The sequence below is a fragment of the Panthera onca genome, chromosome A3, assembly GCF_046562875.1.
Source record: "Panthera onca isolate mPanOnc1 chromosome A3, mPanOnc1 haplotype 2, whole genome shotgun sequence".
Lineage (NCBI taxonomy): Eukaryota > Metazoa > Chordata > Mammalia > Carnivora > Felidae > Panthera > Panthera onca.
This window is the reverse complement of record NC_138341.1, coordinates 44,674,616-44,689,679: the sequence shown is the minus strand read 5'-3', so window position 1 is coordinate 44,689,679 and position 15,064 is coordinate 44,674,616. Positions and strand designations below refer to the sequence as shown.

The following is a 15,064-nucleotide window of genomic DNA, read 5'->3' as shown; positions in this document are numbered from 1 at the left end:
AGCATTCTTTAACCATTCTGTGAATGAACGCAAGAAACAGGCAGTGGCTTGGAACAGAATCACCTCTCAGTATTTAATTTTCAAGGTACAAAATAGTGAGTTCCCTTTGACCAGACTTAGTCTCTGCCTGTGGTGTTGGGTGGGTCTCTAAGGAGGGAAGAACCTTTCCTTGGGGGAAGTTTGATGATTTCACAATTTTACCTGCTGATAAGCAACAGTAAAAGAGAATGCATTGGAAATTACTCCTACTCTCCTCCCCCTCCTTAACACTCTCCCTGCCTACTAAATGGGGCAACTAAAAGGAAAGGCAAAAAATCACTACTACAAACAAGAAAAGAAAGGCCTGGGCAGGTAGCACTGGCTTCCCCAAGGGCCAGCAGCAAATTAGTACCAAAACTGAACTTACATGCGGCTCTTGACACATGAGCTCCTCTCCCAGAAGAGAGAGTCCACCTCAGATGTGTCTCCTTTTGTTACATTTGCTTCAGTAACATCAAACTGTAGCTGTTAGTACACAGAGAAAAAAAAAAATCTTTAAATAAACACCAGCAAATCTGTTACAGCTGAAGATGTATGCTTAGTGTCCCGGGGGCCAGTATGATTTAATATTGCTGATATTAAGTAAGAGTTTGGGAGCTGGATAACAATTGCAAGCTGTGTAGTAGCTTTCCACCTTCAGGAATTGACTAGGATGGGGAATAGCTCAGATGTAGAAATGAGTTTTGTTGAATCTTCAAAGACTAATATGAACAATGCCGGTCATCAGCCTTCAGTTCATGTAGAAATTGGAAGATATTGCCGAACCCGCTTGCACACGTGCTCATATTGCAGTAGAGGGTGCATTTACCAGGGCTGACAATTAACAACCAGAGCGAAGTCAAACATGAGTGTAGAGGCCAAGGCCTGAGCGGGTTGCAAAGCTGTGAAGGAAGGCACATGTGTCTTCAGACTCCATTTTCTACCTCCTTACCTTTTCCTTTTGAATCCGATGCTCTCGGGAACTCAAAGGTTTAGACATCATCTTATCACAGAAGAGAAAGGGGATAGCATGACCTGGGAGTACAACAACTCTCTGGCCATGTAACCCTGTTTTATTTATCTTTTATTAAGAATATAAAACGAAACAATACTTATCTAGCAACTACCAGGTACCAGGCACTGTTGTAAGCACTTTACAAAAAGTAACTAGTATAATTCTCATGACCGTCCTATCTCCATTTTATAGACGAAGGACCTGAGGGTTAGAGAGATTAAGTAACTTGCAAAACTCACTCAGCCAGAACTTGAACCCAACCATTATGTGTCCAGAGTTAAGTGCTTGACACTCCCTGCTATGGTAAGTAACCTTGGGCAAGTCATTGAACCCCTCTAAACCTCAGTTTACCTACCTGTAGAATGGGGATATTAATACTTCTCTGGACAAGTAGAGGGGGAGGTTTATTGCAAGGTGTGACTAAGAAGGTAGTTAAGGGTTTAGCAGGTTGCCAGGCACCTAGTAGGGCAATATATAATAAACACTTCCCAAGGGGGTGGCTGCCTTACATACACAGAGCAGAAAGGAGGGCTCTTCTGGACACGTTCATGATGAGTCCGGTGGGTCTAAATTCTTAGCACAGTCCTCTTGCTAATTCCTCTTCTTTAAGTTACATTATTCTGTTGTTCATTCAGCACATATTTACTTAATCCCTCAATAAGAAATGTTGTGCTACTTTGAATGAGTTGACCAATATAGTTAGAATTTAAAAATCTGAGTGATATGTTACCTTTAGTTGCATTTTGGTTGTAGTGTGATTTCTCAAGACTCTTTTCCCCTAGAGCATGTTTATTCTTTTCCTTTTGTACTTTTATGATTTTTGGAATAGTGTGTAAAACAGGATCAATATGAGAAACTCAGATAAAAATGACCTGGATGACAAGCAAAGGAGTGAGGCTGAATTCTAAGAAGGACTATTATTTTTAGAATAAAACACACACAACACACACACATTAAGTTACTGGGAAATATGGATTTTACCACAAATGCAATCACTTTGGAGCAGAGACAGCAAGACAAAAACCATAGAGTGCATGGTTCTGCAAATGAGGGACAAACGACAGGATTGTCTTGGTCAGCTGAAGGCACATTGTTGCTTTGTTCCATTATTTGTGTCTAACTTGACTTTTCAGACCTTTCTGTGGCAGAGTAATACAGCCCTTGCTTGGCAGAGACTGAGCCTCTGCACTGCCATCCAGGGCTGCCTATGGTGTCTCTGAGATAGAGGCCTCTGCCACATGCACTTTGCAATACTGAGAATTCTTCATTGAAGATAAACGCACTGATGGGGAGCACCTAATAAAACATGATTTTTAAAGAAAACACTGATTTAAGGAGATAAAGTATGCTGGAAGATTCAGTCTTTATCCTGGCTTTATGTCAAGCCCGTAAACTACTGGCAGATCTGGTTTTATACATGAACAGTGGTCTATGTCGTTTCATTTGAAGGGAACAAGGGAGGATCTCTTGTCCAAGTATACATCACTCAGCTGTTTCAGTACCTGAAGTTCTAGCACTGGAGCAATTTCTTTCTTATTTTCCCCAAAGATCCTTTTTTAAGGATCTTTTTTTAAAGCACACAGACACACAGACAACACAACACAACACAAATTATCACATCTATCCATCCATCAATTTTCTTCTGGGACTTAGTTTTCACATTTACTTACTTACTTACTTACTTATTTATTTATTTATTTATTTTAATACTATACTTTATTGTCAAATTGGCTAACATATGGTGTATACAGTGTGCTCTTGGTTTTGGGGGTAGATACCCGTGATTCATCGCTTATATACGACACCCAGTGCTCATCCCAACAAGTGAATTTTCACAGTTTTTAAAGTGTTGGTGGCAAAGGAGTCAATGGCAGCGGTCAAGCGGAAACGGAACTTTTGGTGATGGGGTATTTGGAAAGATTTGGCATCTCTTTATATGTCTCTGAACCATCATGGAGGCTCCTGGGGCAAAGAAAGGAGTATCAGGCATGGGACAGCGGTCGGGGCATCAAAGAGGCAGTCGTGAGACTGTGATGCCAAACGTTGTCATTGCCAGATTCCAGTTGGAGAAAGAGAAGGTGCAGGAAAATGTGTGTAATCTGTTCTCTAGGACTCTTCCTGAAAGACTGACTGATTTTTGGATCTCTAGCAGGAAAGGAAAGGGAAGCATTAGAAGGGGAAGGACAAATAATTAGAAGAGGCAGTTCTGAGTGCCAGGCCTGGCCATAGCCTTGACCTTGTGCAAGCAACTTAGCCTCTTCACATTGGAGTCTTCTTGTCTTAAACAAAAAAAATGGGACAAATTTGTATTTGCCTTGTGAGATTGTTGGGGGAATTAAGGCAAATAAAATCATTAACTGTGAACAGCACTTTGTAAATTATGGAGTGCTTGGAGACAAATTACAAGCCCATCTATGCCTGCATATCTTGCTCACAATATCAGCCCCACCAGGTGGAGTTGCGGGGGGTGGGGGGAGAGTCTCCTCACTTAGCACTGACCCCCATCCAGCCTAGCCACCTGCCACCCTGTGTGAAGAGCTGTAGTCAGACCTGTGCATGGGGTAGATCAGTCAGCTGCCCATGCTGTGACTCTTGTGACCCTCTAGCTCGGGGCTTGTCAACCTTGGCTGAACTTTGGAATCAACTGGGAAGCTTTAAAAAAATCTCCTCACCAAAGCCACACTGCATGTAAATTAAATCAGAATCTCTTGGGAAGGGACCCAGGCATCCATGTTCATTAAAGCTCCCAGGTGGTTCCAATGTGCAGCCGGGGTGAAGACACATTCTCCTGGCTGAGCAAGAGAAAGGAGGATGCGGCTAGACAATGACTTATTTTTTCTCATAAAGTAGGGGAGGAATGGCTTCCCAACATTACATTAAGAAGAAAATAGCCAATGTGGTAGACCAGAATAAAGAAAGAAATGACTAAAAAGGAATCGAGTTGGTGTATTACAGCTACTTATTATTATTTGAGCAATATAAAGCACAAATCTTGAAACTCCCTTCTCTCTTGCTTTCTCTCTTTCTCCCCCTCCAACCTCTTCTCTCCTTGCCTGTTACTTTTCTAAATTTCAGTCTCTCCCTCTTTCCTTGCCTCCCATCTCTTCTCATGTTACAAAAGGGCTCTGATCTCCAGTATTAATTATAACTATGTACAATATAGTAAATTATTTTAGGAGACTCGTACAAATATTTTTCCATACTTCTTCCCCGCTGGCCCCTGCCCCCACCCTACCCCACCCCTACCCAGTGGCATTCTTCAGGGTTTTTTGTTTTGTTTTTGTTTGTTTTGTTTTGTTTTTTGTTGGGCCTGCTTCAGAGCACATCCCTATGCCTCTGGTCTCACGTGTGGGTGAGTGTGAGTCCTTGCTAGGATTTCCTTTTATCTCTTACTGCACATTCTGAAAACCCTATTTTCCCACCCACACATGGCTGTGCCTTCTCATCTGTTTTCCAGCATCCCTACCTCCTCTCTGAAGTCCTTGTCTCTGTGATTTTTTAACTACCTTTTCTCATTCATATGTAGGAAACCTGATAAATCAGAATATCTGGGGAATGGGAGTTCAGGGGGATTTTAATTTTCTGGTTAAGTGACACTAGCTGGGAAACCACTTTTGTTTCCTGTTTTATTCTTGAGAAATTCTAGAAGCCCAGAACTGGAAGGGTTCTTAGGGAATACCAGCATGAATCCTCCCAAAGGCAAAGTGACAGTAAGGTGATTACCAGATGAACCCACGACATGTGAGTAACAGAGCCAGGTTTAAAGGCCAGGTGTCTCTCCTGAGTTCTGGACCCTGAACTTCAAGAGCATTCACTTGATCTGGCCTATTGAAGTGTTGTGATTAACTAGAGCCAGTCCAATGTGAATGGGTTTGTTTCTAAGTGAACTCTCCAATTCCCTCATAATGCCACATGGCTATGAACTTTATTCACCTGTGTCCCTTGCCTGGCCCCAAATGCACTTCACTTTGCACTGCCTGCATCTCTAGACCGTCCTGTTTCTAAGGTCTGCAGTGATTTCCCTCATTAACAATATATCCACTCTACTCACTAGACAAAGCACATTGAATTTTTTTTAAAGGGGAACCCCAATCCCACCTCAGCGACATTCCAGGCTTGGCTGGAGAAAGAGAAAGCCCAAGCAGGTCAGCTCAGTTTGTTCAGACTTCAGGACATCTTCTGGAAGGAATATCATGTTTCTCATTTTCCTTCTTGTTAAGTAAATATCCACTGGTAACTTGATTTTTTTTCTCCTGTTTCCTAAATGAGGTATTGCTAAGAAAAAGTGGGTCAATTGAGGGTTCTGACAAGTTTCGTCCCAGTTAATTTAAGTTTTGCCATATGTTCTCCGAGAAGCATGTGCTAACTACAGGTCCTCTGATTAGCAACCAACCTGAGGGGTTTTAATTTAGACTTTCAGTTCTCTAGCAAGAGAGAGGAAGATTCAAAGAGAATAGATCTGGGTGAACCCAAACTTAACTCATCGGAAAGGCGGCCACAAGCAAACACACTGGTGTAGACAACCTCATTACTTTACACCATGGGGCAGAGGTTCTTAACCTCAGCACTCTTGGCATTTTAGAGCAAATAATTATTTGTGAAGGGGCTTTCCTGTGCATTGTAGGATGTTTAGCAGGATCCATGACCACCACCCATGAGACGCAAGTAGGCCCCACCACCATGCACGAAAACAAAAAAGTTTCCAGACATTACCAATTGTTGAGTGCATGGCAGAGTTGCCCCTGGTTGACAACCATAGAGACATAGTCCTTTTAATGAGCAGGAAAGAAATCTCAACAAGTCTCCGACAGTAATACCTGGAGGCCCATACCTTAGTCTCTCTGTGTCTATCATTGTGTGGTGAGAGGTTGGACTGGATGAGCAGCTGGGCAGTTTTGCCTCTGGAGGCCTGTGGAGAGGTACCCTCTGTTGGTAGAGTCCTACATTACCCAATTAACAGAGGCCAGAGCAAGTGAAGTCATCCTGAAAATTCCTGGGCTCAAGCATTGTACCCATGCCATCCAACAAGAATACGTGAGCATGTGTCCTGTGCCAGTCCTTGGTTCTGCTGGGTGGAGGAGCAGAGGGAGTGACTATTAAAGGGAAAAGGAAATAGGGCATGCCAAAAAAGGCTATCAAACTGAATACCAGTGCTCCCCATTACTAGCCGGGTGACTTTGCACAGAGCACTTAACGTCTCTAAACTTTACGTTCCTCATGTAAGGGTAAGGTTCTTAGCATCTCTCTCTCTCTCACACATATTGAAATCTAGGTAAAGGCTCCCATACTCAATAGATTTTATTCCCTCCATCTTGTTTATATCTCTGACTAAACCTTAAGGGTGTAGTAGATAGTGCCTAGCCTTGTGAGCACCAAAACACCAAAGACCTACAAAAACTGGGTCCACTGAGGAAGGCCAGAAGATTGTGCCCAGTCAGGAGTAAGAATTTTGCCTCTTGGATCCCTGGGGAAAAAATCAGAGAAGAATATTTTTGGTGGAGAAATATGTTTCCTAACCCTGAGGTGGAATTCATTGGTTAGGAAGGTACTCTCAAAAGAGTATCTTGCCATTTGCTGGCTCTTACCATTAGGTAGCAGGCTTATACTCTCCTACAGTATGAGGCACTCAGAAGATCCCCCAGCTGCAAAGCATCTACCAACACATTATCTAATGCCTGAAAATACCGTCAGTCCTTTACATTTTAATTGTGATTGATTTTACCAGGTTCTTTCTTGAGTAACAGTTTGCTCATGGAAGGAGAAAGTAGGAGGGTAATTGATGCTGAAAGAAGTTATGTAATGTCATCATGTGTGTGACTGTATATGTAGTTATATAAATATGGCAATATATCTGTATGCCTGGTTATATCTGTGTTATGCGTGCAAAATGTGTGTGAGTGTGTGTCCCTAAACTTCTCTGAAAATATATTTCAGGACCCTGCTTCAGAGTCATTTTCCAGCTAACTCCTTGTTATTTGTCATTCCATCAGTGACAAAACCCAAATCAACCAACATAACCACCTACCTAGAGGAGATAATTGATGCTTATTTTGACTACCCAGAAACACTGTACTCCCCATTCTCCAAAAAAAAAAAAAAAAGATATACATTCCAGTCTTTTGATAATGCTGTCTGTGAGAGAGATATCTGATGCCTTTTATTTTACTAGAATACGTGACCCACCAGTGGCTATGCCAGATAGAACAGGCACTGAACTTGATGACAAGTCGATTAATATAACCCAAAAACACAGCCAGCCCCTGAGCCCTCCAGTGATCTGTGTGCAGTTGCTTAAGAAACTTGAGAGGAATAACAAGTGGCATTTGGCCCTCTAATTACCTACACATACTCATAAATGTGTTGTTGATGCTAAGTCATACCAAATGTCTGCCTTCCTGCAGGCAGGGAGAAAAGGTAAGGCACTCTTATACTTTGAGGAGCGTGGGAGAATATTTAAAAAAAATGAATTTTAAAAAAGGTTTCCTTTTACTGGAGTCCTCTTTTCTTTGTGACGGCAACTTTGCAGTCTTGGAAGCGTGAGTTGTGCCTGGGACTGGTGTTCTCAACCATCCTGGCTGAAGTCTGAGCATCAAGGGCTGTTTTTTTTCTGTAAATGAAGGCCAAAGGATGGGTATTACTTAACCTGCTCCCTCTGGCACAACCTAAAAAACTACCAGGGGTAAGACTGGTGTGAAAGTGTGATCTGTCATCAGAAAAGACCTTTTTTTTCTGTATAAATATTCGAAAAACCTCTTTACTAGGGCTGAACTTTAATCATCGGAGAAGGTACTACAAATAGGGGGTTAATCCATCACAATGACCAGGAAGAGACATGAATTGTGGCCTTAAATTTTTTTTTTCAGATAGCACAGGATAATGATATTAGCACCCTCTGTGGGAAGAACACATAAAAAAGGTGTTACACCTTTAAAAATTAGATTCTCTTTTAAATGCTCAGTAGTTTGCTTAGAGGGGTCAGAACAAGTTTCTTGAAGCTTAAAGATTAATTAATTTGTGAAAGAAAAGATTTCAAGTGTCACAAAACCTTAGTTAAAACTACTGATCCCCCTTATTCTTGGCTTTCCCCTTCCCCAGCCCTTCTTCAAAGCAAGAGGTGCGTGAGAATAAAATGGTGTGAGCTAAATTCCTGTTTGTGTAGAAAACATATCTTCTACAAAGACACACAACACAGAGATATACAGACACACAGAATAAGAACACAGCTTTCTGTGGCCAGCATTTGCTCTCCAGTTAGCAGACTGAAGATTCCTCTTGACAGTGATCTTTCATTACATTTACATGGACTTAAGATCTACACATGTGATGTTTAGTCATATGGGGGGCAGGGGTGCCAGCAGCATAAAACAAAGCACAATTATTCTCTGGCTTTTTCTTATGGCCACGTTGAAAAAAAGAAAAACGAAAGAAAAAAATAGTCTTGGGTATAAGCGATAAACTCTACAGTCTCTAATATCTATATTTCCATGGGTGGGCGGCTGTGGTTCTGATGTTTCCCAGAAAGGATTTGCCTTTGGAAGCTTTCCCTATAGCTGTAAGCACACCAACACAGCCTTTAATACACTGAGCCAGAAGTACCTTTTGGTACTAAATTCCAGTAGCCTTCCTATGAGATTAAACCAATGGAGTCCAAGGAACTTTTCTTCAGTCGCCACAATTTGGGATACATCCTCCCCCCAAAAAAAGGTATGTTGTCTTCTAGAGGAGGTCTTTTTATTGGAGTTTAATTATAGATGGCACATCCCTAAGTGATCCCTAAGTTCCTGCTCCCCCTGCCCCCCTGCCCAGTGATACGCTGTTTAAACGGCAGCTCCAAATTGTCATGCTTAGGCTCATTCTAAAAGCTTCTCCTCAAAGTTAGCAAATAAAGCCCCTCTCTTCTAGCCTAAATAAGTGGTACAAGCACAGTGTATGTTATTATATCATGTTTTAATTAGAAACAAAGAAGACGAAGTTTCCTTCAGGAAGAATGAGCTGGGAGAGGGGAGGGGGAGGAGGGAGAGGGAGAGGGAAAGAGATGTTAAACTCTCAAGGTTTAACACATTAGAGACATTTGCAAAGTATTTCTCTCCAAAGGGCCTCTTACATGCAGTATTGTTAGGAAAATGGATTTCTCCATAGGTAGAAGAGAAACCTATCACTAATCCTCAGCTTAAGTAAACCTCCTGGTGATGACATTATGCATTTCAAACAGCAGATTTTGCCTTTTTAGGTAGGTGGCTAGAGGCATTTGCATTTGGGAGGTGGTGGTGTGTCTGTTTTCCCCATCCCTCTCCCTACTATTTGGATGTCTCTCTTAAAAAAAAAAAAAAAAAAGGAAAAAAAGAAAGATGCCTGGCTGTAGGATCTTTCAGAGGGGTGAGCACCTGAGTTTGAAAAAGACTTCTGGGCATGGGTGTTGGTTCAGTATTCACCATCTGCTCTCCATGACAGTTTATTTCCATCATACAATTGCTTAAAGTGCTAGCGAGTGAAAGACCCCTCCCATGCAATACACCGTACTCCTCCTCTTTCCCATCCCCACACCCACCAACTGCTACCACTGTTTAATTTAGTCCAGTAAACAATCTGCACCTCAATGATGGACCTGGAAACCTGTGAAGGCTGGGGAGAGGCAATCATTGATCCCAACACACAAAAAAGTAAAACAACACTGGGAAAGCAGGCATTATAAAAAAGGGCAAGCTGAAAACAGGCAGCTTTTCTGTTCTGGGCTAACAAATTATTCCCATCTCAGTAATATTGGGACACAGGGTCAAATGGTGATCTTCCCCGATCCTACCCCACCCCCACTGCTTCTAAAGTCTGTCCCTAAAGTCTCCTGCCAGAAGTCATTACCCAGTAGTCATTCAACCTGAGGTAGGATTTTTCTCACTGTTCCCCATAGTAACTAGGAGTGTGCTCTCACTGCTCGGAGCCTAAGCTTGCTGCAGTCTTCGCAATGTGCTCCAGAAAGCACAGCTTTCATCCGCCAACATTTGGATTCTGCCTTATTCCCCTCAATCAGGTCGGAGTGAGCAGGAGCTGAGGGGCTCTTTCTTTCACTTGGGAGAGTACAGAAAAGGGCACAAATGCTACCAACTCTGGTGAATCAAAGGCACAGGAGAATTACGAGCCAGTGGCATTAGTGGGTGAGATTTTGAACCGATTTGAAAGATGGTTGTATTAAGTGCAAAAACGTTTCTTGCTCATAGGACAAACTGTCTGGCACTGCCTTTTAAAAGCTATTTGTAACGATCTCTGCCTTAAAGGCTAGGCAGTGATGCTCAGTCCTCAGCGCCCCCTCCTTTCACTTGCGTTACAGTGATTGCATTGCTCTCTCCTAAAGATAATGTGAAAGGTCTTGCTTTTTCCCCTCAGTCTTTAGTCATGTGGGGATAAATCAACCTGATGAGCTTTATTTGTTCCTCTTAATATTTCAAATTGAGCCTGACCACTATACTCCGCAATTTCTGGATTTTTCCTCTGGCCGCTGGACCCCCCAGCCCCCTCCCCCACCCCCACCCCCACCCCCCAGGGAAGGACATGGTAACTCTCCCTTCTCTTTTAACACAGGTAACAATTCATTTAGATTACACCAGTCTGTAAAAACTGTAAATGCTATTTTATTTTAAACATTTTAGTTTACAAAAAAAAAAAAATCAATGATTGGTACCTTTTTTACACTCTCAGATTCCTGAATATGGACAGATCTTCAAAGGAAGGAAGGAGTTCTCATATGAAATTTAAGATTGACTGTCCTGAAGGTTGTGGGGCAGGGTTTTTGTTGTGTTTTATTTCGTTTTTGTTTTTAAGACACAATAAAGCTAAAATGTCAAGTCTCTGGGAGATATCCCCTTACAGTTTCAGTCAAGGAGCATATCAGAGCACAGACAAGGAGACCCCAGCCTGGCGCTGGCCGGCCGCCCCGGCCGCCCAGGCGTATTTGGTAGCGCACGGGTTGAGAGCCACTGGGAAAATCACACCTCGCATTCCCTTGCGGGCTGCTGGTGGCAGGTACAGGATCCGTACTCATTGATGATCACCAGGGCTCCCTCAATGTGGTTCGGTTTGTAATCAACGTAGTATTCCTGGGCAGACATGGCAGCCATCTGATGCATGGTCTGTTTCTGCTTTTGCTTCCTGCGCTGCGTGACAAAGCACTGTCTGAGCTGCCTGAGGCTAGCTGGGAAACACTTCCAGGAGACATAGAGCACCAGGACCACGATGAGGAAAGAGAAGATGAGGGCCATGGTGCCTGTGACCACCTTGTGGATCTGCACGGCGTTCTCGGCATGCTCGCCGCCTGGGAGAGCCACAGTAGCCGGCTCGTGCGTGCCGTCGAGCTGCCCCTCCCTGCCGTCAGCGAGCGTGGTGGCCGGGCTGCCCGGGAGCCCGAGGTCACTGTGGTTGGTGACGGCCGAGAGCAGGTGGCCGCTCGTGGGGTCGGCCCCATCCTCGCACAGGTGGAAGGCGTACACGGCGTCTAGGACGTCCTCGCCCTGCGCGTACTCGGGGCTGGCGCACTGCAAGTTGCCATCGTAGCGCCCCTGGAAGCTGCTGAGCCACGAGGCCAGGGCGCACACGTTGCGCCCGCAGTCCCACAGGTTCCCGGCCAGGGTGATGCTCGTCAGCGATTTCCAGGAGTTGAGGATCCGGGGCTCGATGTAGGTGAGGCGGTTGGAGTCCAGCTGCAGAGACTGCAGGTGCGGCACGGTCTCGAACACATGGGGCTCCATATACTCGATCTCGTTGCCCGACAGGTCCATTTTCTCCAGGTTCCAAACCCAGTCCAGCGAGCTAACCACAATGGCCACCTTGTTCCTCTTCAGGCAGAGGGAATGCAAGGAGATGAGGCGCGGGAAGTGGGCGAAGTTCACCTTGACCAAGTCGTTGTGCTCCAGGTGCAGCTCGGTGAGCTTGAACAAGCCGGCGAAAGAGTTGCGCGCCAGACTCTTGAGCTGATTGTATCCGATGTCAAGAAACTTGAGGCTGCGGCAGTCCTGGAAGATGCGCACCGGCACGAACTGGATAGCGTTGGACCGCATGTGAAGCGTGGTGAGCTTCCGCAGCCCATGGAAGAGGTCGGGCGCCAGAGCCTGCAGCTTGTTGTACGAGAGGTCCACGCTGCGCAGGTTGGGCATGGGCCGGAAGGTGGTGTTGGCCAGTTGGGTGATCTGGTTGGAACTCAGTGTGAGTTCCTTAACTCGGCGCAGTTTCTGAAAGGCGTCCCCCTGCACCGAGCAGATGTGATTGTGATCCAGATAGAGCCACGTGAGCTGCATTAACCCCGTGAACTGGCCGGCGCGCAGCTCCGAGAGGCTGTTGTAGCGCAGGGACAAGCCCAGCAGGCCGGACAGGTTGTGGGGCGCCTCGGTGAGGTTGAGCGCCTCGCAGTACAGCAGCCGCCCCTCGCACCGGCACAGCTGCGGGCACCCGCTGGGGGCGGCGGGCAGCATCTGAAAGCAGGCCCCCAGCAGACACAAGACCACCCCCGAGGGCCTCCTCAGCAGCCAGTATAGACAGAGACCGAGCAGCAGGAAATCCATTAGCGAGAATCTTTCCAGAGAGGCTGGAGAATGTCCATTGGAAGCGCTCGGTCAGAAATCTACATCATATTTTATTCCAAGGGAGGGGGAGCGGGGGGTGGGGGAGAAAAGGGCAAAATCAAATAAATATATTGAAATAAAGAAGGACCCCCCTCCCCAAAGCCACACGTTCACCTCTAAGCATGCAGAAAGCTGGGCAGCATAGAAAGTTCACAGCCACGGAAAGATCAAAGAGACGGTGATTTGGTCCATGTTAGATGCTGCAGCAAAGAAAAGGGAGGAAAAAAAAAATCTTCGGGAAAGAATTTAATTAAAAAGTGTCTTACCCACCCTTTTCCAGAGAGTGACAACCTCCATTCAGCTGCTCCCTTTGTGTGCAGGCTAATTATATGCAGGGCGAGAGAAGACCCCTCTGTGTTTCCGAGGCAGCCCCGGTCCGCGGCCGGCGGATCTGGCAGGCGCACAATGTCTCACTTTGCTGCTCGGCTCTGGGCTGCAAGGGCGGCTGGCGAGGCGGGGAGGCGACTTCTAGGACCCGCAAGTTTCCCAACTACGTGCCGGCGCCGGGCTTCGCCTTCCTGCCGCTGTCCTTTCCCTCTGCAGTTCGGACTGTGACGTTGTGGGGAAAAAAAAAAAAAAAAAAAAAAAAAAAACAAAACCCAAAAAAAACTCCAAACTCGGGGCTCACGACTCCCCTGGATTTGGTAGTCTGGTTAATGTCCGTCATTGGAAAGGACCACTGACCGGTGCCACCTTTTACTCCGCGGAGACCGCCTGCCATTCGCGCCCGGGGCGGCTGCGGAGAGCGGGCTCGCTCATGCTTTGCGGGCGGCGGGGTGGTGCGGGCGGGGAGCGGGGAGCGGCGCCCGAGCTCCTTCCCTCCGCCAGGCTGTGTGCGGCGCGAGCTTGCACAGGCACCTACTGCTCACTGAGTGTCGTAAGCTGCTCACGATTGTGCGTCTTCCCGGAGCACCTCAGACATGGGCAGATTGAAAAGGGGTGGGCACAAAACCAAACATTTTACCGAGCCACTGAAGTAATATATGTTCTTTGATGAAACGGAAAACACTTTCAGTTTTTTTGGGGGGTCCGTATTTCAAAAAAAGGGGGAGAGGGGATGAGGTATGGGGTAGCATCATCAACGACAAGGTATTTCCAGGCAGGAAACTGTAATATTCTGTTCTCTCCCCCTTCCCTTTTGGGGACGCTCCCCCTCCCCCTTTAAAGCTGTCTACGTGTAAGAGACACGTAGGAATCTGTAGAGAAATCAACATTTGGTCCTTTGCTTCAGAAAAGCAACTTGAGAGAAGATAGAGTAAAGCAGTGATTGTGGGGGCTTGGCTAAGATTTTTTTTTTTTCCTCCTTTCCTTACAGGCACTGGAGTTCTGCAGTCAGCCAGCCCTTTTTAGTGGTGGATGGGGAAAAGCTTTCCAAATCCACTGGTTCTGGGAAGCCATCCCGTTTTGGTGGTATGAGACCCAGTGTGCTAGAAGCATATGTCTGTGTGCACGGAGTCTTGCGTGAAATCCTACCAGGACTTCACCATTCTCCAAGGATGTCTGTAAGGTCCCAGGTGGATTAGAAAGATTCTGCTGTATGACACTCAGGAGGGCTGGCCCTAACATGCTGCACATGGTGATTACAGCACCCTGTAGCACTCCAGGAGAATATACTAGAGAATAGGCAGAGAAGGGGTAGTTTAAACCATAATGAAGCCTATCCCCCTCCATCACGCACCCCTAATTAAACTTTCAGACTGTAGCTAAATTGTCTCTCCTAACTAGGAAGAGAAGTCTTTGCCTGGTTATTTCCACTCACAGTCATCTGTAGCTGGGGTTCTCATAATAAGCTCCCTCTCTCTCTCTCTCTCTCTCTCTCTCTCTCTCTCTCTCGTTCCAACTGGCTTCGACCTGGAGAGGGTCTATATGTCTATTGTCAGGAACCTGTTGGTCATGTTAAAAAAAAAAAAAAAAAGTCCTCAGAGATGGCAGAGGGAAACTTTTCTGGAACTGAGTGTGGGCAAGCCTATCTTCCTGGCAGAGATGCCCAAGGATAGGGGAAATCAAATGTGAATGTCCATGTCCTCCTTTGAAATTCTATCATTTCTGCCTGTCAGGGATGGAAAGTGAGTGGGCATTATCTGTACTGGTACTCACTATGATTAAGAATGAGGTGAATTACCAAAGCTCCCAAGTTGAATTGACTTTGGACGAGTACTGGGTTGTGCTTTATCACTCAAGCTGAAAGCACTTGCCAGTGGAATCAAAGTCACCAAAGACTGGCGTACTCCAGGAAAAGTCATATGAACAGGGGCACAAATCATTACATTTTGTATTAATCCGAGCTGTGCCCTGGGTATTCATTTCTGAGATGTATCATTTTATTGGAAGGAAAACAAAGGTGAGATGTCCTAAGCATCACATGTTGTCTTAGGAGCTAGAAGAGACATTAGAAAATCAAGCCCCTGAATTTTGCACAAGATGA

At 45.4% G+C, this 15,064-nt stretch overlaps 2 protein-coding genes across 8 annotated transcripts in view; one reads left to right on the top strand and one right to left on the bottom strand.

Annotated features, from left to right (window-relative positions):
- The window catches only part of CTNNA2 (catenin alpha 2), a 1,102,119-nt gene that overhangs the window by 723,104 nt on the left and 363,951 nt on the right, over positions 1-15,064 (top strand). The window lies entirely within an intron of this gene.
- Positions 10,639-13,734, bottom strand: LRRTM1 (leucine rich repeat transmembrane neuronal 1). Of its 3 annotated transcripts, none has more exons than XM_060656473.3 (2): positions 12,754-13,734; positions 10,639-12,638 (listed from the first exon to the last, which is right to left on the bottom strand). In XM_060656473.3, exon 2 carries the CDS (start codon positions 12,577-12,579, stop codon positions 11,011-11,013), a length of 1,569 nt encoding a protein of 522 aa, XP_060512456.1. In that variant the 5' UTR covers positions 12,580-12,638; positions 12,754-13,734; the 3' UTR covers positions 10,639-11,010. The 3 variants fall into 3 exon arrangements, with proteins under 3 accessions (XP_060512456.1, XP_060512466.1, XP_060512445.1); XM_060656483.3 differs by having other exon boundaries at positions 12,906-13,734; XM_060656462.3 differs by having other exon boundaries at positions 12,910-13,734.

What these genes read in the sequence shown, in the direction of transcription:
- LRRTM1 (XM_060656473.3), bottom strand. Translation starts at nt 12,579, where the DNA reads ATGGATTTCCTGCTGCTCGGTCTCTGTCTATACTGGCTGCTGAGGAGG.